Source organism: Syngnathus floridae, chromosome 13 (genome assembly GCF_059516105.1).
Source record: "Syngnathus floridae isolate MCC-2025c chromosome 13, RoL_Sflo_1.0, whole genome shotgun sequence".
NCBI lineage: Eukaryota > Metazoa > Chordata > Actinopteri > Syngnathiformes > Syngnathidae > Syngnathus > Syngnathus floridae.
This window is the reverse complement of record NC_142425.1, coordinates 3,281,038-3,308,894: the sequence shown is the minus strand read 5'-3', so window position 1 is coordinate 3,308,894 and position 27,857 is coordinate 3,281,038. Positions and strand designations below refer to the sequence as shown.

At 46.7% G+C, this 27,857-nt stretch overlaps 4 protein-coding genes across 8 annotated transcripts; 3 read left to right on the top strand and 1 right to left on the bottom strand.

Moving 5' to 3' along the window:
• Positions 1-614: 614 nt before the first annotated feature.
• On the top strand, positions 615-10,862 carry rhpn1 (rhophilin, Rho GTPase binding protein 1). Its single transcript, XM_088393945.1, is given in 16 exon segments — positions 615-840; positions 959-1,043; positions 2,397-2,470; positions 2,596-2,724; positions 2,801-2,996; positions 3,127-3,204; positions 3,308-3,432; positions 3,603-3,769; positions 3,840-4,027; positions 4,107-4,263; positions 4,810-4,932; positions 5,077-5,265; positions 5,325-5,392; positions 5,474-5,617; positions 8,054-8,200; positions 8,275-10,862. Coding segments are annotated over 16 exon segments (2,142 nt in total). The 5' UTR covers positions 615-817; the 3' UTR covers positions 8,524-10,862.
• On the bottom strand, positions 7,736-11,257 carry atpaf1 (ATP synthase mitochondrial F1 complex assembly factor 1). Of its 4 annotated transcripts, XM_088393942.1 has the most exons (9): positions 11,007-11,257; positions 10,369-10,477; positions 10,222-10,284; positions 10,088-10,150; positions 9,890-9,940; positions 9,725-9,772; positions 9,283-9,378; positions 9,104-9,211; positions 7,736-8,952 (listed from the first exon to the last, which is right to left on the bottom strand). In XM_088393942.1, the coding sequence occupies exons 1-9, from the start codon at positions 11,255-11,257 to the stop codon at positions 8,785-8,787; spliced, it is 957 nt and encodes a 318-aa protein (XP_088250068.1). In that variant the 3' UTR covers positions 7,736-8,784. The 4 variants fall into 4 exon arrangements, with proteins under 4 accessions (XP_088250068.1, XP_088250066.1, XP_088250069.1 ...); XM_088393940.1 differs by having other exon boundaries at positions 9,890-10,150; positions 11,007-11,240; XM_088393943.1 differs by lacking the exon at positions 9,890-9,940 and having other exon boundaries at positions 11,007-11,240.
• A 1,198-nt stretch (positions 11,258-12,455) lies between these two features.
• On the top strand, positions 12,456-20,606 carry lmnb2 (lamin B2). Its single transcript, XM_088394358.1, has 13 exons — positions 12,456-12,936; positions 14,622-14,758; positions 15,024-15,180; positions 15,663-15,788; positions 15,885-15,983; positions 16,147-16,218; positions 16,356-16,481; positions 16,567-16,787; positions 17,111-17,339; positions 17,419-17,526; positions 17,775-17,894; positions 17,979-18,068; positions 18,339-20,606. Exons 1-13 carry the CDS (start codon positions 12,718-12,720, stop codon positions 18,372-18,374), a joined length of 1,740 nt encoding a protein of 579 aa, XP_088250484.1. The 5' UTR covers positions 12,456-12,717; the 3' UTR covers positions 18,375-20,606.
• A 2,702-nt stretch (positions 20,607-23,308) lies between these two features.
• commd2 (COMM domain containing 2) lies at positions 23,309-27,360 on the top strand. 2 transcript variants are annotated; one of them, XM_088394884.1, is made up of 6 exons: positions 23,312-23,490; positions 25,740-25,817; positions 25,985-26,067; positions 26,230-26,304; positions 26,386-26,484; positions 26,592-27,360. In XM_088394884.1, exons 1-6 carry the CDS (start codon positions 23,424-23,426, stop codon positions 26,799-26,801), a joined length of 612 nt encoding a protein of 203 aa, XP_088251010.1. In that variant the 5' UTR covers positions 23,312-23,423; the 3' UTR covers positions 26,802-27,360. The 2 variants fall into 2 exon arrangements, with proteins under 2 accessions (XP_088251011.1, XP_088251010.1); XM_088394885.1 differs by lacking the exon at positions 25,740-25,817 and having other exon boundaries at positions 23,309-23,490.
• The last annotated feature ends 497 nt before the right edge of the window (positions 27,361-27,857 follow it).

Below are 27,857 nucleotides of genomic sequence, written 5' to 3'. Positions count from 1 at the left end.
TTCCTATCAGTAACGTTAAGTCACTTTCAAATGACAAGTGTTATTTCATGTTAGAGTTTCCTGAAATCCAGAAGTCCTCATAAGTGGCCGCATGCGTAAGCAAGGCATTGCTGCGAAGGGGGAGAGCCATAACGCGGCCTTGTTTCTATGAAGGGGCTCCATTTTGGGCTGATCAAGGTTGGACGAGCTCAGCATTATTAATCTTTCTACGGAATCCCTTTTTCAAATGTATACTAACTTCAAGACACGTTCCTTATCAAAAAAATTATGCCGAATAATTAAAGACATTTATGACGATGATTGTCATTTAATAAGCATTTGTGTTAGGTTCTACTTTGGGGGGAGGGGGTCATCAACACGCACGAGTGACTGGGTTGGAGAAAACGATTCGCACATTCATGGCGAAATAGATACTATATGACCTTTTTAGTTGCGTCAAAATGCAGACACTCCGTATTTTGTGCGTTCCTTCAATTTTCTGGCGAGGCTCGAGCCCAGCGTTGCCGTAGCAACGGCACTCGGGCTGGCCGGACGCCTGGGGCCGTTTGGGATTGGTCAATTGCCGTTCTTAGTGCTTAATCCAATTGGGTTTGTGTCCTGTCCTCTGCCAATACTTGGCGGGGATTGGCTGCTCTTGCTTGCTGAATAAGCGACAAGTAGAGGTGCTCGCATTGCCTGTCGACGGAACGCCTCTTCTGTTGGTTAAGTTTTGCTCGCCCGCTTCAGTGTGGAAGCTTTTGTGTACCGTGCAAGTTGGAAATCTCGTCAAGCGACCGGACTGAAAAGAGCCTTTGTCCGCCAGTGCCGTTGTTTGACGATGGAGGAACATCACACGATAAGGCAAGTGGTTCGCTTTTGCTTGTGATTGTTATTAGTTGGCGTGGTGGATTCAAGAATGAGCGAATGCTCTCAGTACGTGTAACTAAGAAGAAGAAATAAACGCTCTTCCAAATTGCAGAGAGCCCGACAGCTCCTCCAACGAGGATGTGGTCTCGGTGCGTTCCCCGGGAGAGGACAGCAGCTGCAATGGAAGCATCCGAAAGGCAAGGCGCTGCATGCACAACACAACATAACACAACACAACACAAGACAGGAGCGTTGCATCGCGTGTCAGGATTTGGGCTTTCCAACACTTTTGCCATCATTCTAGCCCAGCAGCTTTCAGTTGACCTCCAGATCATTTCACAGACGTTCAAAGCAGCTGGCCATGCAGGTGGTTAATCCGCGCAGTCAAACGGCGGATTACCTGATTGACAAGCGGGCAACTGTGCATGCTTGTAGCATTCAAACATCGGAAGGGCAAAACGACTCTGAGCAGCGCTCCAACAAATCAGTATGGGAGAAAAAAAAAAAAAACACGCTCGGTGCAAATTAATATGCAGCCATCCATCCGTTCTCTGAACAGATTCTCCTCACTTGGGTCGTGGACATGCAGAAACCTAAAAACAAAAAAAAGTTGTGGACTGCTTTTAGCAAGAACTGCCCTCGCCTGTCCCAAACTCTCCTGTGCAGGGATGCGATCCTTTTGGCCAATCTCAACGCAGTAAAGTCAAAGTCAGCTTTATTGTCAATTTCTCCACATGCCAAAGACACACAAAGAAACCGAAATTTCGTTCCCCCCTATCCCACGGTGACAAGACATGGCTCACAACAGACAAACAAGTAAACAAGTATAACAAAAGCGTGCTGAATAAATAATGAATAAATAACACAACAATAAATAAATAAATAAATAAATAAGAGGAGCAGGAAAAAAAAAAAAAGGAGCAAGTGCGCGTACAGCAGACATTCCCGAAAATAGTGCAACAGTGCCGCACGCTACGCAGAAGGGGGTAGCGAGTTCAGGGCCCTAACAGCCTGGAGAAAAAAGCTGTTGGCGAGTCTGGTGGTGCGGGAGCGCAGGCTCCTGTACCTCTTCCCAGAGGACAGAAGGTCAAACAAAGAGTGAGCCGGGTGACTCACATCTCTGGCAATCGAGGTTGCCTTGCGGGCGAGATGGGAGGTGTAAATGTCCTTCAGGGAGGGGAGCGAAGCACCAATAATCTTACCAGCCGTATTCACTATGCGCTGCAGGGCCTTCAAGTTCTGTTCAGTGCAGTTACCACCCCAGACAGCGATGCAACTGGTGAGGACGCTCTCAATGGTGCCACGGTAGAATGTAGACAGGACTGCCTGAGGAGCACATGCACGCCTGAGCTTCCGCAGGAAGTACAGGCGGCGCTGAGCTTTCTTTGCCAGTGACGAGGTGTTAGCGGACCAGGAGAGGTCCTCACTGATGTGCACCCCCAGGAACTTGGTGCAGCTCACCCTCTCCACCACAGCACCGTCGATGATCAGCGGCAGGTGTGTTGTGTGACCCTTCCGGAAGTCAACAATGATTTCCTTGTAAACTGCAGAACCGACGAGCTCGCATCAATCAGCAAATCAACAAAGAAATGCGCATGAGAGCCGGAGCTGAGAACCTGTTCAGGTGAGCTGCTGGGACTAACTTTTGCCAGACCCCCTTTGAATGCAAACAAAAACATCGCCCGAAATGAAGCCAGCCATCATACGTGCTTTGTGGAAATGCAGACAAAAAAGTGATTTGCTTTTCAGGGCAACGACAAACAATAAAATCAAAGAGACAGTGGCTCTGGAACTCAGCTATGTCAACTCCAATCTACAGTTGCTCAAGGAGGAACTGGAAGACCTCAACAGCAACATGGAAGTCTATCAGACTGATAGGTATCCCAACACACACACAATATTCTCCAATAACTCAATGGAATTTCTTGGCCCCCTCATGAGCACACATCCGCAGACATTTTGTCAGGATAAGAATGCAACAAGAATCGACATCACGTTTAGTGGGTGCCCTTTCAAATGAAGTCCATCAAAAACAGAGTTTTGATTGGCAGCCAGTTGCTAATCATGCTGTCTGTGAGGCTGTGAATGTTCCTTTGATCCCATTGGGTTTAAAAGAAACCAAGGAAGTCGACTTCAGCACTCCCATACAGGTCAAGCCGTCCTCTTCTTCCTCTTCTTCTTTTTACTTGCATGCAGTCGGCATCAAATAATGTAGACAGCGCGAGCGCTCGTCTTGATGTCAGCAGTTTTGAGCGTCTTGTGACTGTCGTGGCCTTGCAGGACTTCATCCACGAGTACTACGGAGAGGACGGCTTACTCTATCAAAAGGAGATCAAAGAGCTTATGGACCTCAGACAGGTTAGGAGACGGACATAGTATTGCGCGTCCCGGAAGCAAATGGCTCCGGAAAGTCCGATTTCATCGGGGGTGCTTTTGTGTCCTGGTTTGCATTTGGGTGTAGGCCATGCGCACGCTGGCTCGGAACCAGACCGGCTTGGGCTTGCTGATGGAGTACTACAACCAACTGTACTTCCTGGATCGGCGCTTCTTACCCCCACATGAGAACCTGGGTGTGCACTTCCACTGGTAGGACCCAAGCAGGCCTCTCTTCAAAGGACGCCTTAAGGGCTCGCTGCTTACGTCCGGGTTTCCCTTCGTGTTTACGAGCGATGGGTTCGGTGGACGAAAAGCTCCTCTGAAACCATTTCAGCAGAACATTTAGATTTTTTCAAAGCGGCAGCCCGCGTGTGTCTCAGGTATGACTCGCTGACCGGTGTTCCGTCATGCCAGCGAGCGTTGGCCTTTGAGAAGGGGAGCGTCTTGTTCAACATCGGCGCCTTGTACACCCAAACTGGAGCGCGCCAGGATCGTTCAGCCGCTGCCGGCATCGAGCGAGCTATCGATGCGTTTCATAGAGCTGCAGGTACTGCCAACCAAAAGCCACCACAAGTCCTTTGAGCTCAATTCTGTTTTGTGTGTCTTTCCTCTTCTAGGCACATTTGATTATCTGAAGGAGAATTTCTCCAACGCGCCAAGTTTGGACATGAGCGGGCCAGCGCTGTGCATGCTTTTGCGACTGATGGCGGCGCAGGCGCAGGAGTGAGCCTTTGAGCGTGTGTCTCTTGGCCCGCGAGATGCAGACTTGGCCTCCTTGCTGCGCCTGGCGCAAGAAGCCGCGCAGGTGAGCCACTCGGCAGGCGTCTGCACTTTTGGGATGGGAGATGGGACGAGGGTTCACGTGCGCACACGTTGTCCCGTAGGTGTCGGACGTCTACCTGCTGGCGCGGCGGGCCATGTCGCAGCCGCCAATGAAGGACTACGTGCCCTTTTCCTGGGCATCCCTGGTTCAGGTCAAATCGGAACATTTCCGTACGCTTTCACACTACTTTGCCGCCGTGGCGCTCTGCGACCGTATGGGTAAGTAAAGCCGGAGCTTCCGCTCCTCTTTTTTTTCATTAACCTGGTGATCCTGAAAGGGGGATCCTTCCATCTGTGGTCCCTCCTCAAGGTTTCTCATTTTCCCCTGGTAGGGTTTTTTTGAGTTTTTCCTTGCCCTTTTGGGAGCTTAAGATCAGGGGATGCTTTGAGAATAATTGTCCATTTTTGTCTATGTGAAGCCCTTTGAGACTGTTTGTGATTTAGGGCTATACAAATAAACTTGACTTGACTTGACATGTCGCCGAGCCTCCGTCGCTTTCTGTCAAGACAAAGCAAATCAAGGAGGGGCGGCCATTTGTCTGTTTACTGTCACGCATTGGCTCTTTATGCAAAGTCACACATGACTGTGAATTGTGATTATTTTCTTGAACTGTAACGTGAGCCTGCAACTAACAATTAGATATATTGTCAATTCATTGAATCGTATAAAAACACTCGACATTGGACGTCAGTCGCTGAAGCCGATCACAAACCTCTTGAAGGCACCTCTTTTAATACTGATCCTTTTTTATGCCACTGTTGTAGCATCTGAAGACACGGCGGAAGCGGAAAAAGCTTTACTTCACTTTTACGTGAGCCCGTGTGCCAGGCCGCCGCTGGGCCAGCTATTGGGAGACGCCAAACAAAGACGAACGTTTGGTGAGTTCAGTCTTTTGCATTTCAGAAGCGGCACTGAAAACAAAAGCGTGTGCCGCCGTATGTAGAAGCAGCAGAAACATCCACCGAGGCCTGTTGTTGACATTTAGTAGCGTGCAACCACGAAGCGCCTCTTAATCCTATTTGAGGGAAAAGCCCACCTGCAGCACGCTGTGATGAGACACGAAGAGGCTATTCGGCTGCACGGCGTGTGCAAGATCCTGCGGAAGATGGATACACTGCAGGACGTCCTGGTGCTGGCGCACAAGCGCTCGCTGGACAAGTACTCAGAGCTGGATCGAGAGGACGACTTTGAGCCAACACTGGAGGCTCCACACATCCGCCGTAAGTCTCGAGTCGCTTGCCAGCACTGACGGCACCATCGCTGCTACTCTCTCCCTCAGCAGCGCAAAGTCAGCAAGTCATGACCCTGCCCCACTTCATCCCAGTCGCAGACCTCTTCCAAAGATTGGTGAGCAGCCGTCTCCAAAGGTTCTCCGACGCTCCCTTTCGGAAATGAGCCTTCACCTTCTGTGTTGGTTTGCCTTTGAAGGGGCCATTGTCTGTGTTTTGCGCCCGAGGCCGCTGGGGGCCGGCGCGCGCCATTTGCCTACCCAGGAGTGGTGGACTCGGCCTGACCCTCAGAGGAGACTCACCAGTTTTGGTGGCTGGCGTGGCGGCCGTAGGCTGTGCGGAGGTGAGACAAACCAATCGCTCAACCCCTCCGATCTCAGTACGTTTTATTTTGCTTGCTTGGGAAATAACCTGATGAAATCAAATAAATTGCTCATATTTTCTACTCGGGCCATTATTTTAATACTTGATTAACCTGATTCTTTTGGTGATTATTGGATGAATCCAATTTTAAAAAATGGTTAACTTTTTACTAAAAACAGTGCCTTATTTCTTGTCAACTGTGTGGAAAAGGCACAAACACAAATGACGATTTAGTGACATGTTAGAAAATATGCAAGTACAAGGAAATGTTTACAAATATTTTGAAAAGCACCAGACAATTGTGAGCAACTTACCGTATTTTCCGGACTATAAGTCGCTCCGGAGTATAAGTCGCACCAGCCATAAAATGCCCCAAAAAGTGAAAAAAACATATAAGTCGCTCCGGAGTATAAGTCGCATTTTGGGGGCAATTTATTCGACAAAATCCCACACCAAAAACAGTCATGAACGAGCAACAACAGGCTAAACGATAGCAACAACAGGCTAAACAATAGGTATGCTAACGTGACAAACTCAAACAAAGAGCTGAGAACGGGCCTGACGTAACATATAGAGTGATTAAGAACAACTATTACATGAATAACATGTTTATAAAACCATCGGTGTCACTCCAATTCATTAAATAGCAACAACAGGCTAAACGATAGGTATGCTAACGTGACAAACTCAAACAAAGAGCTGAGAACGGGCCTGACGTAACATAGAGTGATTAAGGACAACTATTACATGAATAACATGTTTATAAAACCATCGGTGTCACTCCAATTCATTAAATAGCAACAACAGGCTAAACGATAGGTATGCTAACGTGACAAACACAAACAAAGAGCTGAGAACGGGCCTGACGTAACATATAGAGTGATTAAGGACAACTATTACATGAATAACATGTTTATAAAACCATCAGTGTGACTCCAATTCATTAAATCCATCGATCGTTCTTTGTCAACAATGGGTGCGCACGGCTGAGGGCGCTTGCACTTCAAAATATTCCACAGGCTCATATAACGATAGATAAACTATATTTCAAATAACTAAAATACAAGCCAATAATATTATCAAACCATCCGTGCACTTTAATTCCATTAAATCCATCAATCAAATTCCTCGTCCTTTGTCAACATCGCCGCGCGTGCGCCCTGACGTCAGCCTCGTCTTTATTCCACAGATCTACTATATAACTATATTGTAGCGTTAACAGAGTACAAGGATAGACGTGGGTTTGGTAAACGGCTCTTTATTAAACAAAACAAACTTCCAAGCGTGTGGCGGCGTGGACTTCCAGACACGAGAGCTCCATGGCATAGGACCGGGCGTGCGTAATGGCCATGTCCGAGCCCCGCGCACCGTTCGCAGACAACCACTCGGCCGAGCGCCGGCCCCCAACTCAGTAGAGTAGGACCGGGCGTGCGTAAAAGCCATAATAGTTTTTCAAACCTTCTATGTCACTCCAAATCCTTAATTCCTTCAAACTCTTTGTCCTCCGTGTCACTTAGAAATGATCACCGCTAATGATGCCTTTGTCCTTATGTGGGCACGTTTGTATGTAAACCGCCACGCCGCGCTACTGACGTTACTTGAAATAGTAATCCATTGGTACATCACGGTTCTCCAAGCTTTCTTTCTGCTGCTTGATTACTGTTTTCAGATGCATATTTTACAACTTGAAGTTTGTAACCTGCAAAATATGAGTTTCTTTTTGGTGCCATTTTTCTTAAGCCCACCCAGTTGATGAGTCACGGCCAACGGTGAAATTTAGAGCGCCCTCATCCAGTTTCGTCTGAAAATATAATTTTTTTCGGTTGTTTTATCAAAGTCAAAGTCTGCTTTATCGTTGATTTTTTTTTTTTATATACTAAGACACACAAAGAGATTGAAATTACGTTTCCACTATCCCTTAGTGAGATAGTACACATATGCATACAAGCAACACAAAAAAAACCCAAGACGGCACAAACAATGAATAAATAAGAGTGTTGAATAAATGATAAAGAAACAAATAATAATAAATAATAATAATAAATATAGGAGCAAAAATGGAGCAACAGCAGTACATACAGCAGACAGTGGACTTGGATATGGTGCTTTAAAGTGTTAATTGCTTTATTTGATGTTTTCTCTATTTTTTATGTTTTGAATATGTTCAAGATAAAGATATAAAAGCATGTGAAGTGATCAACTATACTAAAAATAACATGGGAAGTGGGCAACTATACTTGTAAGTGACGTCTTAATGATCAAGTAAAAATTTGTGGAAAAAAAACATATATAAGTCGCTCCTGAGTATAAGTCGCCCCCCCACCCAAACTATGAAAAAAACCGCGACTTATAGTCCGGAAATTACGGTATTTGAAAGAAAAACAAAGTGACTTTGTGAGCGCACATGCTTGTTTAGGAGGCGGGCCTGAGGGAAGGTGACTACATCGTGTCCGTTGACGGGCACGACTGTAAGTGGGCTAAACATGCTGACGTGGTGAGCTTGCTTCAGATGCGCGGCGCCCAAGAAGTGCGGCTCGCCGTGGTTACACCACACAACACTCAGGTGTGTGTGTCAGCCGCTCTACGTCAGCCGCTCTTCACATTCTTCTGCCTAACGCAGTCTGTGTGTGTCAACAGGCTGGGAAAAGGGCCCTCGTCAGCCGTGGCAAAGAGAACGCCGGCGGTAGGCCGACGTTGCGCGTCACCAAAGAGCAGAGTTCGGCCTCCTTACTCAACTGGAACAGGAAGAAGAGGGAAGGCAAACGGACTTCGAACAGGCTGGGGAGCGCCCTCCACTTGTCTTTCGGAAACCTTGGCCACACCTCGGCCACGTCCCGAGACGTGACCGCAGAGCAGCCGCTCGGGGACTCGTGGCGGCAGAGTTGAGTACTCAGAAATGGCATTTTCAAGTCTCTCCTGGGGATGTTCGAGTCGGAAGCGGATCGCTCATATTTTGATGCGTATCATTTTGAAGACTCTGTGGCAAATGCGCCCAATGGAGTCATTCTACAAATGTTTTCAACTACACAGGCTGTTGTCGTAGCCTGGAAAATTGCTCGTCTTGCCATCTTGCTCAGCGCACAATACAAGTCAATAGAACATGGGCATCTTGCCGTGCGCCAGCATTCAGCCGCGTTGCGCTTGACTCTAGATGGCAGGGCCCACGGCGCTCCGTTCGAGTTCGGCAATCACCGACATGTGGTTGAAGTCGGCTGGGCAGCGGTTAAACGTCTCCACCAAGCCGAACGTCTCTTGCGTCTTGCTAGCGTAGAAGAGCTGCACCTGATTGGCCAAACATTGAGCCTGCACCACAGACTGATGGGGGGGAAGAAGGAGGAAAAAAAACACGCAGTTTATACAGTCAGCTGGTCCACCTGCCGGATGAAAACGATTTGAACCATTTGTGAGGTTTGAGCCGTGCATCGCTGTGATTCTCCCTTGGCCATTGCCTACTTGGCTCACTTACGATGAACTTGGGGTCCAGCTCCGCCGTCACCAGCACGATGCCCTTGTCCTCCTTCAAGTCCTGGAAGTGGTGGAGGATCATCTGGCTGGGAGCGCTCTCTCTGTGAGTCTGCCTCACACACACACACAAGCCAAAGTCCAGCGACACTTGACGGCAAAAAAGGCGACGTGCATGCTCACCTGGATGTTGATGAGGGAGGTGAAGTGGACCTGGTGGGCGGACCAATGACCCACAAAGAACTCGTAGCCCTCCTTCTGAGGCAACGCAAACAAGAACTGGGGGATAAAAGCATGATGGTATTGACGGGAGAGAACAGAAGGCCTGGTGGCACCTTGACATCACGTGGGACAAATGAAACTGCTTTTTTTTTTTTTTTTTTTAAACAGTTTACCCTCAGTTTACCTTTACAAAACTAACTAAAAATAATGTCCTTGCTTTTATCTGTGGCAATTAACTTTGTTGCTTTTAAATGTTGTTTTGGAATAATAACCAAAATAATGATGCATTGGATTGATTTTGCGGTTTTCTACAGCTCAAGTCCAATTGCAGACAATGTGAGGTGCTGTCGGGCACTTGGGTGCGGATCTGGCACTGTGTGGGTGCGCTCGCTGAAAATCTTACCGTGGGACACGCCTGCGCCCGAGCACTGATGACCTCGTATGTCGGACTCTGCAAAACAGAGACAGAGGCAGCTTGACCGTGCGGCAGGAAAGCACGTGCGGCAACTCGACGGGCGTCTGAGGGAGCAACCAAAATGAGTCAAGACGAAGTGAACCTAGCGCTCACCGGGATGACGGCGCTGATCGTGTCCTTGTCGGCGTAATATTTCATCCAAAGCTGAGCCACACAAACAGCAAGACAACGGCAAACGCCGGCACCAAGAAATGCTTTCATCAGAGCAATAACAACACCAGGCAACAGCTTCACAAAATCACCACAAACATTGTAGAAGAGAAGATGAAAATTGCCGCCCGCATTTCTCACCTCTGCAATCTCATCACCTGTCTTGTCCCGTATCAGCCCCAGGTTGAGGACAGAGTCCAGCGACTAAAGAACAGAATGCAACCACAGCCCCCATCATCGTCATCATCCTCAGCCAGAAAAGCGTGCGGCCGCACCTTGTTTTTGGTGAATGCTCCTGTTCTTCCAAGGCCAGTTGCCATCTTGCCGTACTTTTCCAACTGCCAAGACAAGACAAACAGATTGAGCGCTTCGCTGCGTTTGGTTGCTTTTTCCGCACTTGCTGGCTCAATGTTCTTCTCAACCTGCTGCTCTGTGACTCTAACAAACTCTGCTTGCTTGGAGTACCCGAGCACTTCTTTCTTGGACTCGTGGCGCTTCTCCATCCGGGCCTTGAATTCCTCAGGCCTGCTACTGAAAGCACAGAGCCAGACAACGAATGATGGCGCTAGCCAATCACATATAGCATGCATGTACAGTGATGGTACGGTTCCACAGCGGCCACATTTCAACTGGTGCGTGCTCCTCATCAGGCCCCTGTGTAACATTTTACGAGGACACAGCAAAGATGTGCAAATTGGAATTCACTCAGTGCAAAAATACGCCTCGAAAGGTATACACATTTGAAGATAATTTGCCAGCAAATCTAAGGAGCTCCTAACTCGCGCTATCATATTTTTTGTACTGTGCTTTCCTCTACTGAGTGTCTTGAAAGCTTTCACTTTTGAATAGTTTTATTAATGCAGTGGAACTTCCATGAATTGTAAGATGCTATTAAAAGATTGCCTGTGGACTCGGACTGGGCTAGGAAATCATTTAAAAAGAATTGGGCGTTCACAGCGACGCTGACGGGACGACGTTTCTGAATGTTTTGGTACCCCATAAGCTTTTTTGTACGCTTTGTTTTGATAGCGTTCCGCGCGATCTTGCGTAACCGACTGACCTGCGTATTTTCAGAATCTTTTCCTGGTATTTGTTGTAGTAAGGATTGTCTTCCAACTCCGGTTCTTTTCGCACCGAGAAGGCCCGAAAGTGAGGCGGGACGAGGCCAGGTATCAGCGGCCTGATACCTGTCGCCCTGACCGCTAACATTCCTCTGTATGTGCAAGTCATTTGGAGCAAGGCGGCCGCCATCTTGCCATCGGCTCTGTCCCTCATCATGCCAAAGCACACAAAAGAAAAAGTTTGCTGCATTACTGCCACCTTCTGAACTGGAGTGTGGGGCGGCAAAATGCCATCCACAATCTCCTACACTCTTTCCAAAAATACAAAGTTAAAATTAACTCACAAGAACCTTTCTTTAAAAATGTAACATAATTTCTTAACTCCTTCTATTTTTGTTTTGTAATTAATTAGTTGCTCACTGCTCCCCTCTACCCCAGGGGATGGATCAAAATCACACGGGGATGGGTTAAATGCAGAGGACAAATTTCACCAGATCGGTGCAGCGTCGGCAGTAATGCGGACTCTGTACCAGTCCGTCGTGGTAAAGAAAGAGCTGAGCCAAAAGGCAAAGCTCTTAATTTACAGGTCGATTTACGCTCCTAGCCTCACCTATGGTCACGAGCTATGGGTCGTGACCGAAAGAATGCGATCCTGGATACAAGCGGCCGAAACGAGTTTTCTCCGCAGGATGTCCGGGCTCTCCCTTAGAGATAGGGTGAGAAGCTTGGTCATCCGGGAGAGACTCGGAGTAGTCGCTACTCCTCCACGTTGAGAGGAGCCAGATGAGGTGGCTCGGGCATCTCATCAGGATGCCTCCTGGACGCTTCCCTGGGGAGGTGTAATGGGCATGTCCCACCGGTAGGAGACCCCGTGGACGACCCAGGACGCGCTGGAGAGACTATGTCTCTCGGCTGGGATGAGCTGGATGAAGTGGCTGAGGAGAGGGAAGTCTGGGAGTCCCTTCTGAACCTGCTGCCCCCGCGACCCGACCCCGGATAAGCGGAAGAAGATGGATGGATGGATGGATGGATGGATGGATGGATGGATGGATGGATGGATGGATGGATGGATGGATGGATGGATGGATGGATGGATGGATGGATGGATGGATGGATGGATGGATGGATGGATGGATGGATGGATGGATGGATGGATGGATGGATGGATGGATGGATGGATGGATGGATGGATGGATGGATGGATGGATATTCTGAACATTTCCTCAAAATGGAAACAAAGAGGTTTTGAATAAATATGTTTTAATTTGATGATATGGTATTTTGGAAAAAAAATGAAATGTACAACAAAAACGTGTGTATTTTTTCTATCACGGCGGAAGAAACCATATATTTTTCGAATGGCAAGTGCGTTGCCAAACCATAACGTCATCTGGGTACTGAATGGTTCTTGGTTTCCCATCATGCATTGTGCGACCGGATGCGCTCGCTGCTTTTGGCGCGGTGATAGCAGTTGTGGCGGCCATTTTGGAGTCTCCCCGACCACTCCACCCGAGTACTGAGCGAGGCACACACTGCTACCGCGTATGACTTGTCCGCCTCCCATTGATTCCTCGCTATATCTCTTTTCGCTGTCCGCACCACTTTTTTTCCGTCCCAGTTATCCGAGGACAACGGACACGCACGTGTTCTCCTAGCCGTCAAACGAGCGAAAGAACCGTCGAAGAAAGAAAAAAAAACGAGCGAGCCGTTATGGCGTCTGCTACCCCAAGCCGTGAAGCTGGCCGGCCGGCGGCGGCCTCGTCGACGCCACTCTCACCCACCCGCATCTCTCGTCTGCAGGAGAAGCAAGACCTGCAGCACCTCAACGACCGGCTGGCCGTCTACATCGAGCGGGTGCGCTCCCTGGAGCTGGAGAACGACCGGCTGCTGGTGAAAGTGTCCGAGAAAGAGGAGGTCACCACCAGGGAGGTGAGTACAAGTGGCGACCCGGGCCCCCTCGACACTATCGTCTTCACTTGGCCTCGTTTCTTTGATAATTCCCGTCAAAGTTGAGCAAAAAGTACTCAAATGGACCTCTGGTGGGTTCACGCGAAACGTGGGTGGCGCCTGGCCAAATCGTGAAATCGTTCATTTACTGTTTTTTCTTTCCACAAAATAAAATAAAACACCTCGTACTTGAGCTAATTTTGACTTCCCGAAGTCGAACTGGTTGATGTGAGAACGTTTCGAGTGGTAAAAAGCTGCTTGGAGCTTTCCAAATTTGAAAAGAAAGCGGTTAATTGTGCGCGCCATTTAGTACCGACGCCCCCTCCCTATTTTAACTACTTCGCGGATTGATATTTGCTTCCTTTTTTTATTCACCATCTCCTCGAGTGGAACTGCCTCGACGTCAAACATTTAAGACTCTTTGCTGTTTTTCATTTTTGGCTCGTTTTCCCAATATCCATTTACTCGAAAGCATCGCTTTGAGACAGATTTCTGAGTTGTTAAAATTAACATGGCACACGAAATTCTTCACAACATTGACTATTAATTTTGCAGCAAAGTCATCGCTCAGATTCAATCATCATTGCTCATTTTTATACGACACTGTGCACTTTGAAAAAAAAAATTGAGTCATGGTGAAGCCTTCTGTAGTGTGACATTTAAAAAACGTCTTGAGTATGGTATTAAGATATTGTGTGTATTGGTGCAAAAAATAAATTTTGACCACCAAATTGTCTGCTAATCTTTGACCTATTCAAGACTTGAATCACCACTACTATTTATTCCACGGAAAACAATTACTTTTTTCTCTTTCTCAAACTGAATGGGAGAAAAACAGACCTTGATTTGTATCTGTTGTATCCAAGCAGCGATGCCATCCCGACATACAAGTGTGCTGTCAGCAGCGGCGGTCAGCAACAATCTACGGCGGCGATATAAATAATAACCGTTAGTTATTTTTACCTTAGCGGTCACGTCGCGTCTGTCACAATGCAGTCAGAGATGTGTACTAAGTGCCCGGTAGCGCTGAATCCCCCAGCGGCGTTATCGTTGGGCCGCGGTGAGTCCGCAAAGTCGCCTTCTGGCTATTGTCTGCACAAACTGGTGTCAGAAGTGTGTCAACTGGCCGGTTTGAGTTTCCACGTTGGCCCAGCACCTCCCCAGCTGACACAACCCAAACAACCAGAAAAAAAGCTCTTTCAAGAACTTCATTCTGCTTCTTTTCTTACTTTGTTGCTTCTTTCAACGCTTTGAATGAGTGAGCATGTTGAATGTAGCTGCCATTTGAATCAAGGATCTCACATGATGATGTTTTGGTTGCTTTTGCAGGCTGGTGGGTCTACGCCTGATTAAGATAAGGGACCAATACTTTGTGGGTGTCAAACCGGGGCAAACGCATGCCACGCGTTAGTGTGTGAAATGTGGCTCAGCGCATTTTTCGCATTCCTTGCTGACCCAGTACATAGCAGCACTAGTACCATCGTAGTAAAAGTTCACATTTCTTTCGGTAGCTCCAAATGGCCGCGCCTGGCTGGAGATGAAACTACAAACATCTTGCCTGAGTAAAATGCCAATTAAGACAAATATTCGTCGGCGTTCGTCTCAAACCCTACTTAGCTCCTTGTTTCCAGTCCGTTGGTTGATTCCCGGAACAATCTTGTGTTCAGGTGAGCGGCCTGAAGCATCTGTATGAGGCCGAGTTGGCAGACGCTCGTCGGGTTCTGGACGAAACCGCAAGGGAGCGCGCCCGGCTACAGATCGATCTGGGCAAGGCCCAGGCGGACTTGGAAGAGGCCACACGCAGGTAACCGGCCATCTCGGGCACATGCCCCTTTGAGCATTTCGTGCTTGCGGAATCCCTAAAAGGTCCTTGTACAGCAATGCGTTTTGTCCTGAACTAGAAGAACTTGGTCACAAGTCATACTCGTAATACCGAGTTGACAGCTAGTGTGCGGTTTTGCCTCACTCGTACCGTCATGCTCTCCTGCCAACATGTCAAAGCCGTCCCACCAATGAGGACAAAAAGCATCTCATAGTTTGATGACAATTTCCTTCCCTGTGTGCGCCAGTGGCAAGAAGAAGGATGGCGACCTAGCGGCGGCTATGTCGCGGGCAGGGGCGCTGGAAAGTCAGCTGAACCAGAGTGAGGCTGCCCTGTCCACGGCGCTCAGCCAGAACGCCGCGCTCTCCGCCGACCTGCTTGAAGTCAAGGGCCTGCTGGCTAAGGTGCGTGCTGTTTTCTCACTCACTTACACATTCCCCGGAAAGTCCAAAATTGCTTTGTTCCTTTTGAACATAACACAAGGAAATACTCCGCCGGGGGCACTCTCAAAGCTTTTTTGGGAGCGGAACAATGTGACCTGCTCTTTTTAGCAAGTAGAGGAGAAAAAGTGATAAACCAAGTATATTGTGCACGACAATGACAAAGGCTGTTTCAATTTATTCCATACAATTAAACATAAAAATAATGGAGCGAAGTTAAAAAATAACAAATGAAAAAACAAAGTTGTGGCACAGCTGTTGCGCGAGCGTGTGGCACCAACAGGTGGCCTTCAGTAGATATTCCAGTTTTTGCAGCTGTGCCGGCAGTTTGCTGCCACCTGTTTGCCCCAAGACCGAACATCTGCTTCACCCCCACCTAACCCCGCACTGTCTGTTGTAGCTGAGCACGCCGACACGGCGTTGATGTTGATTGGAACGCTTTGCAGGCAGAGGACAGCCACGCCATCGCCAAGCGGCAGCTGGAGGCAGAAACCTTGAAGCGTGTGGACTTGGAAAACCGCTGCCAGTCTCTCAGCGAGGAGCTGGAGTTCAGGAAGAACATGTTTGAGGAGGTAAAGATGCGTTTGTCGCACTTGCCCGTCCCACGCAGTTGGCGTCGAAAACGGCACCGCATTACTAAGGTGCTTTCTGCTCAAATGCCTGCATAGGAAGTTCGCGAATCTCGCCGCAGACAAGAGCAGAGAATTGTTGAGGTGGACTCGGGAGCCAGGCAGGACTATGAGTTCAAACTGGCACAAGCTTTACAGGTAGGGGGTGCTTGTGTGTGTTTGAGAGACTCTTGAGTGAACCATGGTGCTAGTGTGTGTGGTTAAGAGACTGTGAGAGAGCCGTGCCAACTGAGAGTAAGTGAGCCTGCCTGTCAGCAATTTTTCCAATGAAACAACGTGCGCGCGTGTGTGTGTTTGTCAGGACCTGCGCAAGCAGCACGATGAGCAAGTGTCTCTGTACAAGGGCGAACTGGAGCAGACCTTCCAGGCCAAGGTGAGCAAGGGCCACCTCATCCTCCTTTCGTCTTGCACGGCTGGATTTACGCAGCCGGTACAAAACGATGTCACTTGTAAATCCAGCCCCACGCAACTTTTTTTCCTTCATTTCATTTGTTGTCAACCTCAACGTAGCTGGACAACGCCAAGGTGTCATCTGCAATGAACGACAAGGCCATGTGCACGGCCCGAGAGGAGGTGCAGGAGTCTCGAATGAGAATTGAAAGTCTGGGATATCAGCTGAGCGCCCTGCAGAAACAAGTATCTGAGCCGGCCCCACCCTCCGCATCTCGACCGCCTGGCCCTCCGCTGGCACCATCTTAATGATCGATGTTTGCGCGTGCAGGCAGCCGCCGCCGAGGATCGTGTCCGGGAGCTGGAGGACATCTTGGCATCGGAGCGGGACAAGCACCGGCGCGTCATGGAGGTCAAGGACCACGAGATGAATGACCTGCGTGAGCGCATGAACGCACAGCTCTCTGAGTACCAGGAGCTGCTGGACGTCAAGCTCACGCTGGACATGGAGATCAACGCCTACAGGAAGCTCCTGGAGGGCGAGGAGCACAGGTGGGCCTCATGTGGGGCCGTCGCAACGCGTCACTATCATTATCTTGGTGGGGGGTATCAATGATGCCATAGCCTTTCCATAGGAGAAAAAAGTGAGCTGAGTTTTACCACAATTCTCAAACATTGACCTTCTATTAATTATTATCAAGCCATTGTTACGACCTTAAATTGGCTCATGTTGCACAAAAATAATGATGAATTGTCCATATTTGGCAGATGTACGTATGCCTGCTTGTAATCGTTGTAAGAATTCAGAATAGACACCATTCACTAGCCCGCCAGTGGCGTTTTGCCGTTGGTGACGCGTGTCGTCCTGCTTGCAGGCTCAAGCTGTCTCCCAGCCCATCTTCCCGCGTGACCATCTCCAGGGTGACAGGCTCATCCTCGTCCCGCACCTCCAAACGAAGGAGGGCAGACCTGGAGTCGGGCGACTTGGGGCGTGGCGAGGAGCTGCTGCTGGCGTCCGAGGAGGATGCGGCGAGCGGCGGCGTCTCCATCTCCCCCACCGACATGGACGGCAACTCGGTCACGCTGGCCAACGACACGGAGCAGGTGCGTGCTCGGGCGTTGGCTCCTTCCTCTCTCTCTTCGCCAGTCGCTTTGCTTACTTCAAGAGTGGCGTTTACTTCAGGACCAGCCGTTGGGGAACTGGAGACTGAAGAGACAAGTGGACGACACTGACGAGATTGTCTACAAGTTCTCACCAAAGTTTGTTCTCAAGGCCGGACAGACTGTCACGGTAAGACGGCGCCGCTCTCTCTTGCTCACTGCGCTCATGTAGGGTAATTGAAGAGTCTGTCCAAATCGTGTGCGCTCGACTAAAACGTGTCTCTGTGAATTGCACAATTGTGAAGCCTTTGCAAAATTTGAGCGTGTGCGTCTGTCCGGTGTGGCCCCGTCACTCAAATGTGTCTCAAGTATGTGTGTGATTTGCTTACTCAAGCTAACTTATTGTGTGCGCGCGCACGCACGTTCGTTTCTATGTAGGTGTGGTCTGCAGATGCTGGCGTGGCCCACAGTCCGCCCACTGATCTCCTGTGGAAAAGCCAAGCTTCCTGGGGCACAGGAAGTGACATTACCACCACCTTGGTGAACTCTGACGGCGAGGTAACGGCATCTGTTCAATGGGCAATGGCCAAATTGAGCGGACGGCCGTGGGTTTCACGCACCTCGTGCTGTTTGTCCCCTCAGGAAGTCGCCAGACGCAGTGTCAGCAAGAAGGTGCAGGTGGAGAATGGAGAAGAGGAGGAGGACGACGAGGAGCCAATTGTGCACAAGAAGGTGAGCGCCTTAGTATTGTTAATTGGGACTAGCCTGTCAGTTTACCTGGAAAGTTAAACTGGCCAATTTAGAAAACAACCCAGGTTGAAAACTTTCCACGGTAATTGTGGAGGTGCATCTCATGGAAAGGTGTCAGTGACGCCAAGCGATGTCGGCGCATTGTGCGCGAGGCACGCCATCAACGTGCAGCTGACCCAAAAAAGGGGGCTCTTTGATGTGTTGGGGTTTTGCTGCCTTTGAAATCAACATTGCGCTTGTGTGTCCCGGCAGGCCAAAATAGCGTCCAGGGAGTGCGCCGTCATGTGAAGCCTCGGCGGCGAGCGTCGGAGCTTCCTTGTGCTGTCCGTCGCATCCAAGCAAATTCCTGCTTGCTTGTTGGGCTGCCGCATTTTGATTGTAGCCCTCCTATGCTTGCCCTCGTGTTTGGTTTGTTGTTCGCCGCCGCCGGACTGTCCTCGTAAATTTTTTTTTTTTTTTTTTTTTTTTTCTGCCACCTTGATGAAGGGCTTCCGTTGTGCCGTCAACATACCATCACAAGTGGTGGTTTTTAACATTTTTTTTCCTGTTTTATTTTGTTCATGTATCTCGCCATTTGATTTTAGTGTGCGCCCAACTGAGCGGCCGCACGCAGTTTGAGCATCACCCTACTTCTGTCAATTTTGCTTCTGTCAATTTTTTAGAGCTACTCAAGGCTGACTGATCATTGAGCAGCACCTTTGAGCAGCTCCAATGTATACAACACTACAAAGACAAAAAAAAAATCGTTGCATCCATAGGGGTGGAAAATTCCTCAAAGTTTTTCAGTAAATTTACATGGAGGATTTTAAAACAATTTTAAATTGGAAACTTTCCAGTTTAATTGGGAATTGCAGGTGATTTAATGGAAAGCTACACAGTCAAAAATCTAAAGCAGGGCTCCGATTCATGAATTAATTAATTAATCATAGGTGATTTACTTTAGTGAATATTCTGCACTTTTAGTTTGCAAACAATGCCCGTTTTGAATAAATGGATAAATAATAATAAAAGTATATAAAATAAATGTTTAAATCTGCTTAGAATAATTGGCAAATGAATCCTTTAACATTACCATTAGTTGCCGTTCCTCAACATTTTAGTTTTGTTAAAAGCAGAACTGCAAATAAACGTCCCTCCTTGCCCACGTGACCCCATCAAAAGGACCTTACCAAATACAAAGTTTGGAGGTTATCTTTTTATTCCAATAAATTCCCACTGGAAGTTTCTAATGTTAAATACCTGTAATTCTGTGAGCCATTTTGTCAGTTTCTGACTTGATTGCCGCTATTTGTAGAAGCTGAACGAGTTTATCGAATGGAGTTTCCGTTTCTCGGTTCTTTTGATATTGTGAGCCTTTATTGGAAAGCGTAGAGCAGGGGTGCCCAAACATTTTCAGCTCACGAGCTACTTTTGAAATGACCAAATCACAAAGATCTACCCACTAAAAAAACAATTTTTATATTTTTATATATATATATATATATATATATATATATATATATATATATATATATATATATATATATATATATATATATATATATGACGTAACTTTCGAAAGTCCAAATGATCACACATGGATATATATATATATATATATGTATGTATGTCAACGTGGAAAAAAAGTCCTCCCATACCCTATGAAAGTGATACTTTTATTTTTTAATCTTTTTAGTATGTCCAGCTGCCCTTTTTATACCTTTTCTTAAGTTTAAGAGAAAAAACAGGGATCTGACAATTGGAGGGAACTCGCGAGCGTTAGTGTTGTGTTGTTAGCGCCGTTGTTTGCGCACGCGTCAAGTGCGAAAAAAAACAAAACCATTTTAATGTCACGCGCTCGACCAGTAGTGGCTAGGCGATCGACCGGTCGATTGCGATCAACGTATTGGGCACCCCTGGCTTAGAGTGTGAGGATGCAATGTGCAAGACGGCTGGTCTTCTGATGTCGGCCGTTCAAATGATTATGTAGACGACGACAAAGAATACTCCAAATATTTAAACTGATCTTTTTTTATTTTTCAGGAAAAAAAAGTTCAGTTCATGAAATGCGTGTGTCTTTGAACGCACCTTGAGTGACCTGTGTTTTGTGTGTGTTTTTATGCCATGTTATACTAGATATTGTTTAGTATTTTTGGCAGTGTAACCAGTTTGTTTACATTCAGTATGACTTTAATTTTGTCTTAAGGATCTCCAGGTGATAAGTTTGGGTGTTAATGACCTGACCCTTGATTCTTCTACATTGAGCTCTTTCCTCCTGAATTTGCCAAGAGTGTTGTAGCAAGTGCTAATACTTGGACGTTTCAAGAAGGGGGGAAAAGGCTTATTGGTGTGCACAAGCGCCCACCTGTCTTTTAGCAATAGATATGCTGTTAGAGAATGTGATAAAATGTTGAACATAACCACCCAACTTATAGTCAGTGCCTGAGAGACCTGTTTTGTTTTGTTGTGTGTCTTGGGGAGGGGGGGCTGTCATTTTAACTGAACTTTTGTACCCACAATAAATGTTTTACATTTACTCAATCTTGACTGCTTGATGACTGAGTTGCGCATGCACTAAGCACCTGTGAGCTTTCGGGCAGGAAGGTCTGAAAATATGAAGTCTTATTTGTTAAATAGAAAAATAAGTTCAACTATGTGTGTTTTATACCCTTAATAAACGTTTAGTTTTATTGTAGGATATAATAAATTGAAATCAAAAGGGAACCTTGTTTTGAAAATGAATCCGTGTCCAATACTTTTTCTGAGTGCACACTTAGAGTAATGCACCTTTTGAGAACATTTCTTATATGTAAATATAATAAAAATGTGTCAAATATTGTGGTGGCTCTAGGTAATGCAACACCACATAATTAACCCTTAGATGCATAAGTGGGTCAAAAATGACCCAGTGAGGTTGTTTTTTTAAAATATCTTTGTAATTGAAAACTTATTTCATATTCCAGGAATTCCTCAAAAAATAGGTTTTTGACATGCTATTGACATTTTTAACTTACCTATTATATATTCTGAGAAATTGTAGTTTTTGTATTACTACCCCAAGTTTCCATAAGTGGGTAAAAAATGACCTGCATGCATTTTCTATGAAATCCAAAGGGAACCTTTGATCCTCATCAACTGTGGTCCACACAATCTATATGAGAAGTGTCACTCCTCACAAAGATATTTTACATAGCAAGAGCTGGTACATGTAAGTATTATCTCATATAATATGTACAAGGCCACGATGTCGATTGGGAGATTTGAAGACATTCGTCGTACCTTGCGCTTTGATGATAAAAGGACCAGAGCCTTCCGGCTGGAAACAGACCACATGGCAGCCTTTCGTTATGTATGGGACCTATTTCTGGTCAATTGCCGACAGCGATTCATCCCCAGTGATTGTGTTGCTGTGGACGAACAGCTTGTGTCTTTCAGGGGTAAGTGCAAGTTCCTACAGTACATGCCAAGCAAGCCTGCAAAGTACGGCCTAAAAATCTTTTGGGTTTGTGATGCACACATCCCCTATGCAATAGAAGTTCAGAAGAATCTGGGTGAAACCATTGTCCAGCAGTTGTGTAGTCAATTTAGACACACAGGTCGAAACATAACAATGGAGAACTTCTTCATCAGTGCGCCTCTTGCGCAGCATCTCTTGGATAAGGATCTCACCATTGTGGGGACTCTACGCCAGAACAAGCCAGATATCCTTCCTCTGATGAAGCCTTCCAAGTCCAGGGAGGTTCACAGCACAGAGTTTGGATTCAATGGCAACCTTACCATGGTCAGCTATGTCAGGAAGAAAGGAAAAGCTGTTGTGCTCCTGAGCACGATGCACCATGGCAAAGTAGTGGATGAAACTAGCGCAAAGAAAAAAACAGAAGTGATCACATTTTACAATAAGACGAAAGGAGGTGTCGACACCACTGACCAGATGGTTGGCACATACACCTGCAAGCGTCAAACACAGAGGTGGCCACCTGAATGCCTACACCTTTTTCACATCTCAACATCCAGATTTCAAGAGTGACATCACCAGTGCATGACGGCTCTTGCTCAAAGAGCTGTCAAAGGAGCTTGTCACACCACACATGAAGAATCTGCTGGAACGCTGCCCCCAGCTACAAACCCCGATTATAGAAACAATGGAAAGGTGTGGGGTGACAAAACCCACAACCCAGCCACAGGAAAGTAGCAGCCTGGGCCAACCAAAGAGGAAGAGGTGTCAGATCTGCCCAAGCAAAAAAAAACGCAAGGTCAGCAATAGGTGTGTACCTGTGTGCAATGATCACAGCCAGAAGATGGTAGTTTGCCTGAACTGCAGGCAGTGATGAGAAAAAGAGGCAAGACACACACACACACCACAGTTTTTTTTATTGTTGTTCCATGTAATTTTTCGTCCATCCATCCATTTTCTGAACCGCTTAATCCCCACAGGGGTCGCGGGTGTGCTGGAGCCTATCCCAGCGTCACCGGGCAGTAGGCAGGGGACACCCTGAACCGGTTGCCAGCCAATCGCAGGGCACACAGAGACAAACAACCATCCGCACTCGCACTCACACATAGGGACAATTTGGAGTCTTCAATCGGCCTACCAAGCATTCTTTGGGATGTGGGAGGAAACCGGAGTGCCCGGAGAAAACCCACACGGGCCCGGGGAGAACATGCAAACTCCACACAGGGAAGGCCGGAGGTGGAATTGAACCCGCACCCTCCTAACTGTGAGGCGGACGTGCTACCCATGTAATTTTTGTTTTTCAAAAATATTGAAAAGTGAAAAATAAAGATATTTCAAACATTAAATAATTATTGTGTAAATAATGTAAATATAATCCTAAATGTTATATAGATGATTATTCTTGAGCAAAATGGCAAAAAATGGCATAAAACGCATTAATTCTAATATGGGTAATTTTTGACCCACTTATGGAAGAGTGTAGAGTTCAGTCACTCATGCATCTAAGGGTTAATAGTAATTTGTCAGACCTAGTTTGGTATAATTTGATCCATAAATGTATGACTGGATGATTATAGATTACATTTTTGTGTATTTATACACATTTGGATGCGTCCAGGATTTATTCAACTCAAATATCCATTTTGGACGACATTTAAACATTTTGGTACTCTGAACCACAAAAAAAGCTTCAAATTGCATTTCAAAAGTCGGCACGCATCGCATATTGTGGCCAGAGGTGGCGGCAAATCAGATGCGTGTGACAGCTGTTGCAGTAAAAAGGAAGCGAAGAAGAAGACTGCAACAAAGTGGGCAGAGACTCGTCCATCAGACTTCCGGGTTGATGAACCCTTTCGAGTTCTATTCGATTTTGGGAGTACTGAACGTGGCTCTTGGATTCCAACATGCTGCTGGTTTTGTCCGAAGAACATAAAGAACACCTTAACTTCCTCAACAAAGTGGACATGGCAGGTAACATAAAAGTTGTAACTCTTCTCTTGTGCCACTGTGGCTGTCACGGGGTGGATGGGTGGATCGCCCGCCGCTCTCACCAAAACAGAATCATCATACAACTTAAGTACCGATAACAAGATAAAACTCAGCCCTTGCTGGAGGCGACTGCACCTTTCAACTTTGGGCAGTCTGACTCCGTAATTGATTTTGTTATCGTTTTGCCTCTTGTTTACCGAACATGTGGGGGTGGAGGGGACGCTGTACGTATCGTGGGCACAAAATAGTTAAAGAAAAGAACAGCATACGAATTATTTATTACCTTCTGTGCAAAATTGTAGTTTGTCCACACAAACTAAGTTTTCCCCTTACCGTGCCTGGGGCTCCATTTAGGACACAGACAGACATACATACTACATAGATGCATAGTTAGGACGGACGTTAGATACTAGAGAGATAGACACTAGATTATAGATTCTACGTAGATACAGTGCCTTGCGAAAGTATTCGGCCCCCTTGAACCTTTCAACATTTCGCCACATTTCAGGCTTCAAACATAAAGATATGAAATTTAAATTTTTTGTCAAGAATCAACAAGTGGGACACAATCGTGAAGTGGAACGAAATTTATTGGATAATTTAAACTTATTTAACAAATAAAAAACTGAAAAGTGGGGCGTGCAATATTATTCGGCCCCCTTGCGCTAATACTTTGTAACGCCACTTTTTGCTGCAATTACAGCTGCAAGTCGCTTGGGGTATGTCTATCAGTTTTGCACATCGAGAGACTGGAATTCTTGCCCATTCTTCCTTGCAAAACAGCTCAAGCTCAGTGAGGTTGGATGGAGAGCGTTTGTGAACAGCAGTCTTCAGCTCTTTGCACAGATTCTCGATTGGATTCAGGTCTGGACTTTGACTTGGCCATTCTAACACCTGGATACGTCTATTTGTGAACCCATTCCATTGTAGATTTGGCTTTATGTTTTGGATCATTGTCCTGTTGGAAGATAAATCTCCGTCCCAGTCTCAGGTCTTTCGCAGACTCCCAACAGGTTTTCTTCCAGAATGGTCCTGTATTTGGCTCCATCCATCTTCCCATCAATTTTAGCCATCTTCCCTGTCCCTGCTTAAGAAAAGCTGGACCAAACCATGATGCTGCCATCACCATGTTTGACACTGGGGATGGTGTGTTCAGGGTGATGAGCTGTGTTGCTTTTACGCCAAACATATCATTTTGCATTGTGGCCAAAAAGTTAGATTTTGGATTCATCTGACCAGAGCACCTTCTTCCACATGTTTGGTGTGTCTCCCAGGTGGCTTGTGGCAAACTTTAAACAAGACTTTTTATGGATATCTTTGAGAAATGGCTTTCTTCTTGCCACTCTTCCATAAAGGCCAGATTTGTGCAGTGCACGACTGATTGTTGTCTTATGGACAGACTCTCCCACCTCAGCTGTAGTTATCTGCAGTTCATCCAGAGTGATCATGGGCCTCTTGGCTGCCTCTCTGATCAGTCTTCTCCTTGTTTGAGATGAAAGTTTGGAGGGATGGCCGGGTCTTGGTAGATTTGCAGTGGTCAATATAATTGCTTGCACAATGCTCCTTGAGATGTTTAAAGCTTGGGAAATCTTTTTGTATCCAAATCCGACTTTAAACTTCTCCACAACAGTATCTCGGACCTGCCTGGTGTGTTCCTTTGTCTTCATGGTTCTCTCTGTGCTTTAAACAGAACCCTGAGACTATCAAAGAGCAGGTGCATTTATACGGAAACTTGATTACACACAGGTGCATTCTATTTATCATCATCAGTCATTTAGGACAACATTGGATCGTTCAAAGATCCTCACTGAACTTCTGGAGTGAGTTTGCTGCACTGAAAGTAAAGCCTCACTGAGCTTGAGCTGTTTTGCAAGGAAGAATGGGCAAGAATTCCAGTCTCTCGATGTGCAAAACTGATAGACATACCCCAAGCGACTTGCAGCTGTAATTGCAGCAAAAAGTGGCGTTACAAAGTATTAGCGCAAGGGGGCCGAATAATATTGCACGCCCCACTTTTCAGTTTTTTATTTGTTAAATAAGTTTAAATTATCCAATAAATTTCGTTCCACTTCACGATTGTGTCCCACTTGTTGATTCTTGACAAAAAAATTAAATTTTATATCTTTATGTTTGAAGCCTGAAATGTTGAAAGGTTCAAGGGGGCCAAATACTTTCGCAAGGCACTGTAGATATAGACAATGACATCCTGGTGGTGATTTTGTGCTTTTTAGTGGTCGGAGAGTTTGGGCGCATCACACTTGAGTTCCTCAGAAGAGGAATAAGCCACAAAGTCTACGAGGGAGCTGCCAGTAAGCCATTTTGTCCTCACGGTTCCAACCAATGGTGGCGGTCGATGTCGTATGCCAAAGGCTGGCCTGCTGTGCCTTTCTCTCTGGCCCGCTGCTGTGCTTGTGTATGCCTTTGAGCAGGGCATGTCACGGAATTGTGCCGCTGTCGCATTGCGTGGTGTTTGCAGGGAAGCTGGCGGTGCCCCCGGAAGTGGTGCGACGCGGAGTGGAGGGACTGCTCTACCTCATGACCCAGAGCTCCAAACACATGGTCACCTGCCAACTCTTACACATCATACTTGCGGGCTCTAGCCCCACGCTCGTACTTTTCATCGCCAAAGATATTTGCAGCCGGTCCGCGAGTTGCCAAAGCAGCTCTTTGTACAGAAGGCCGGAAAAAGGTAATCAGTCCTCTTCCTGTGTGTGCATGTAGTTGTCCGAGGTGGACTTTGTGGACTCGCTGCTGTCGTTAGAGTTTGGTGATGAGCTCAACCACAGCCTCCTACAGGTGATTGTTTTTTTTTAAATCTATAACATTGGCCTTGGCAATCATGATTGTCTAACGGTCATCGAGCGGTGGCTTTGCCAGATGTACCAGCAGCATCACAGCGAGATCCGCAGTATCTTGAGTCTGGCGCCCTCCACCTTGCCTGCTTACCACAATCTAGAGTGGAGACTCGATGTACAGGTGAGCACCTCCGCCTGTCTGTCTGTGTGTTTAAATGTGTGTTATGCCTCATGCACGCATGTGCGGGTGCGATGGGCCGCTAAACCAACCTCCTGTGCCCTTCCCAGCTGGCCAGTCGCTCCCTCCGTCAGCATGTGGCGCCCACCTTGGTCACCAGGCTGCACCTGATGCACGGGGGCGGTTCTGGCACGGAGCAGAGAGGCCTGGTTCTCCACATGGACCTGGCCACCCTCCTGCACCTCATCTCCATTTTGGAGGGGGCGCTGGCCTCCTCAAAGAGCACGCACGCGCGCCGCATCTTGCGAAACATCAAATAAGGAGACGTTCACATGACAGCGCTGCCCGGATGCCACTAGCGTACTGTTGTGTCTTCACCAGCAAAACAGTTCAATGTACAAGTAGAACAACTACGCCACACTGCTGGGAACCAGAGTGCCACTGTTGGTCTACTTCTCGTGAAAGCACTTTTTCCCCCTCTGGTATGGCAGCGAACGTTTCCATAATAACAATGCGCAAATCAGGATGACTGACCCCACATTCACGCCCAGAAAATTTTCATCTGTGGATTTTAATGATACATAACTGATTGTATATGACTGAGTAATTTGTGTACCCTAAAGTGCAACTCGCTGCCGTCCGGGGATCCCAGTTAGAGAAGCACTGTTTGGCGCAGCATTTGCTAGATTGTGATTTTTATGAAAAGTCAAAAGGTTGAAGACTGGAATGCCAACCGCCTTCTCCTGTGTGATCAAACAGACTTTGGGTTTGTTTGACTTTTACCTCCGTGAGTGAAAGTGAGACCTCTAACTTGCCTGTGCAGTTGTTAATAAATGTTGTTTATCACAGCCCTGGAATAAATGACTATTTACAATTCTTGAGGATTTTGTATGTGTTGTTGTCAGCAGTCGGTACTGTTTTCATATCATCATGCTAATATAACTACCGAAATTATTTCTTGCCTAAGTCAGGTTTTTGCAGGAAGTGACTGCATTATTGAATGCAGCTGTTGCAAAAATGCCTTTCTGGAAGAGAAACTGAGTTGGCTGTCATGTTATTTGGGTATTAGCATGATGATGTTTCACCTGTTAACAGTAATCAAATTGGCTACTTTGTATGGAAACAATTTTAAATCTTTTAAAATTGATGCTCATAAGTGGCTCTGATCTCACTCAGTAGGTCATGCCCAGCACACGAATGCAACAGTGTTTGTCAAAAGCAATTTGATATATTTTTCGTGTCTTTCAACATTTAGTAGCATTAGATTTTTTTCTAATTCGAACAAAACATGTTTATGAGATGTTTTTGTTAGGGGGGGCTGGAACAGATGAAAAGCATTTAAACTAATTTAACTGCGGAAAAATTGCTTTACCCTG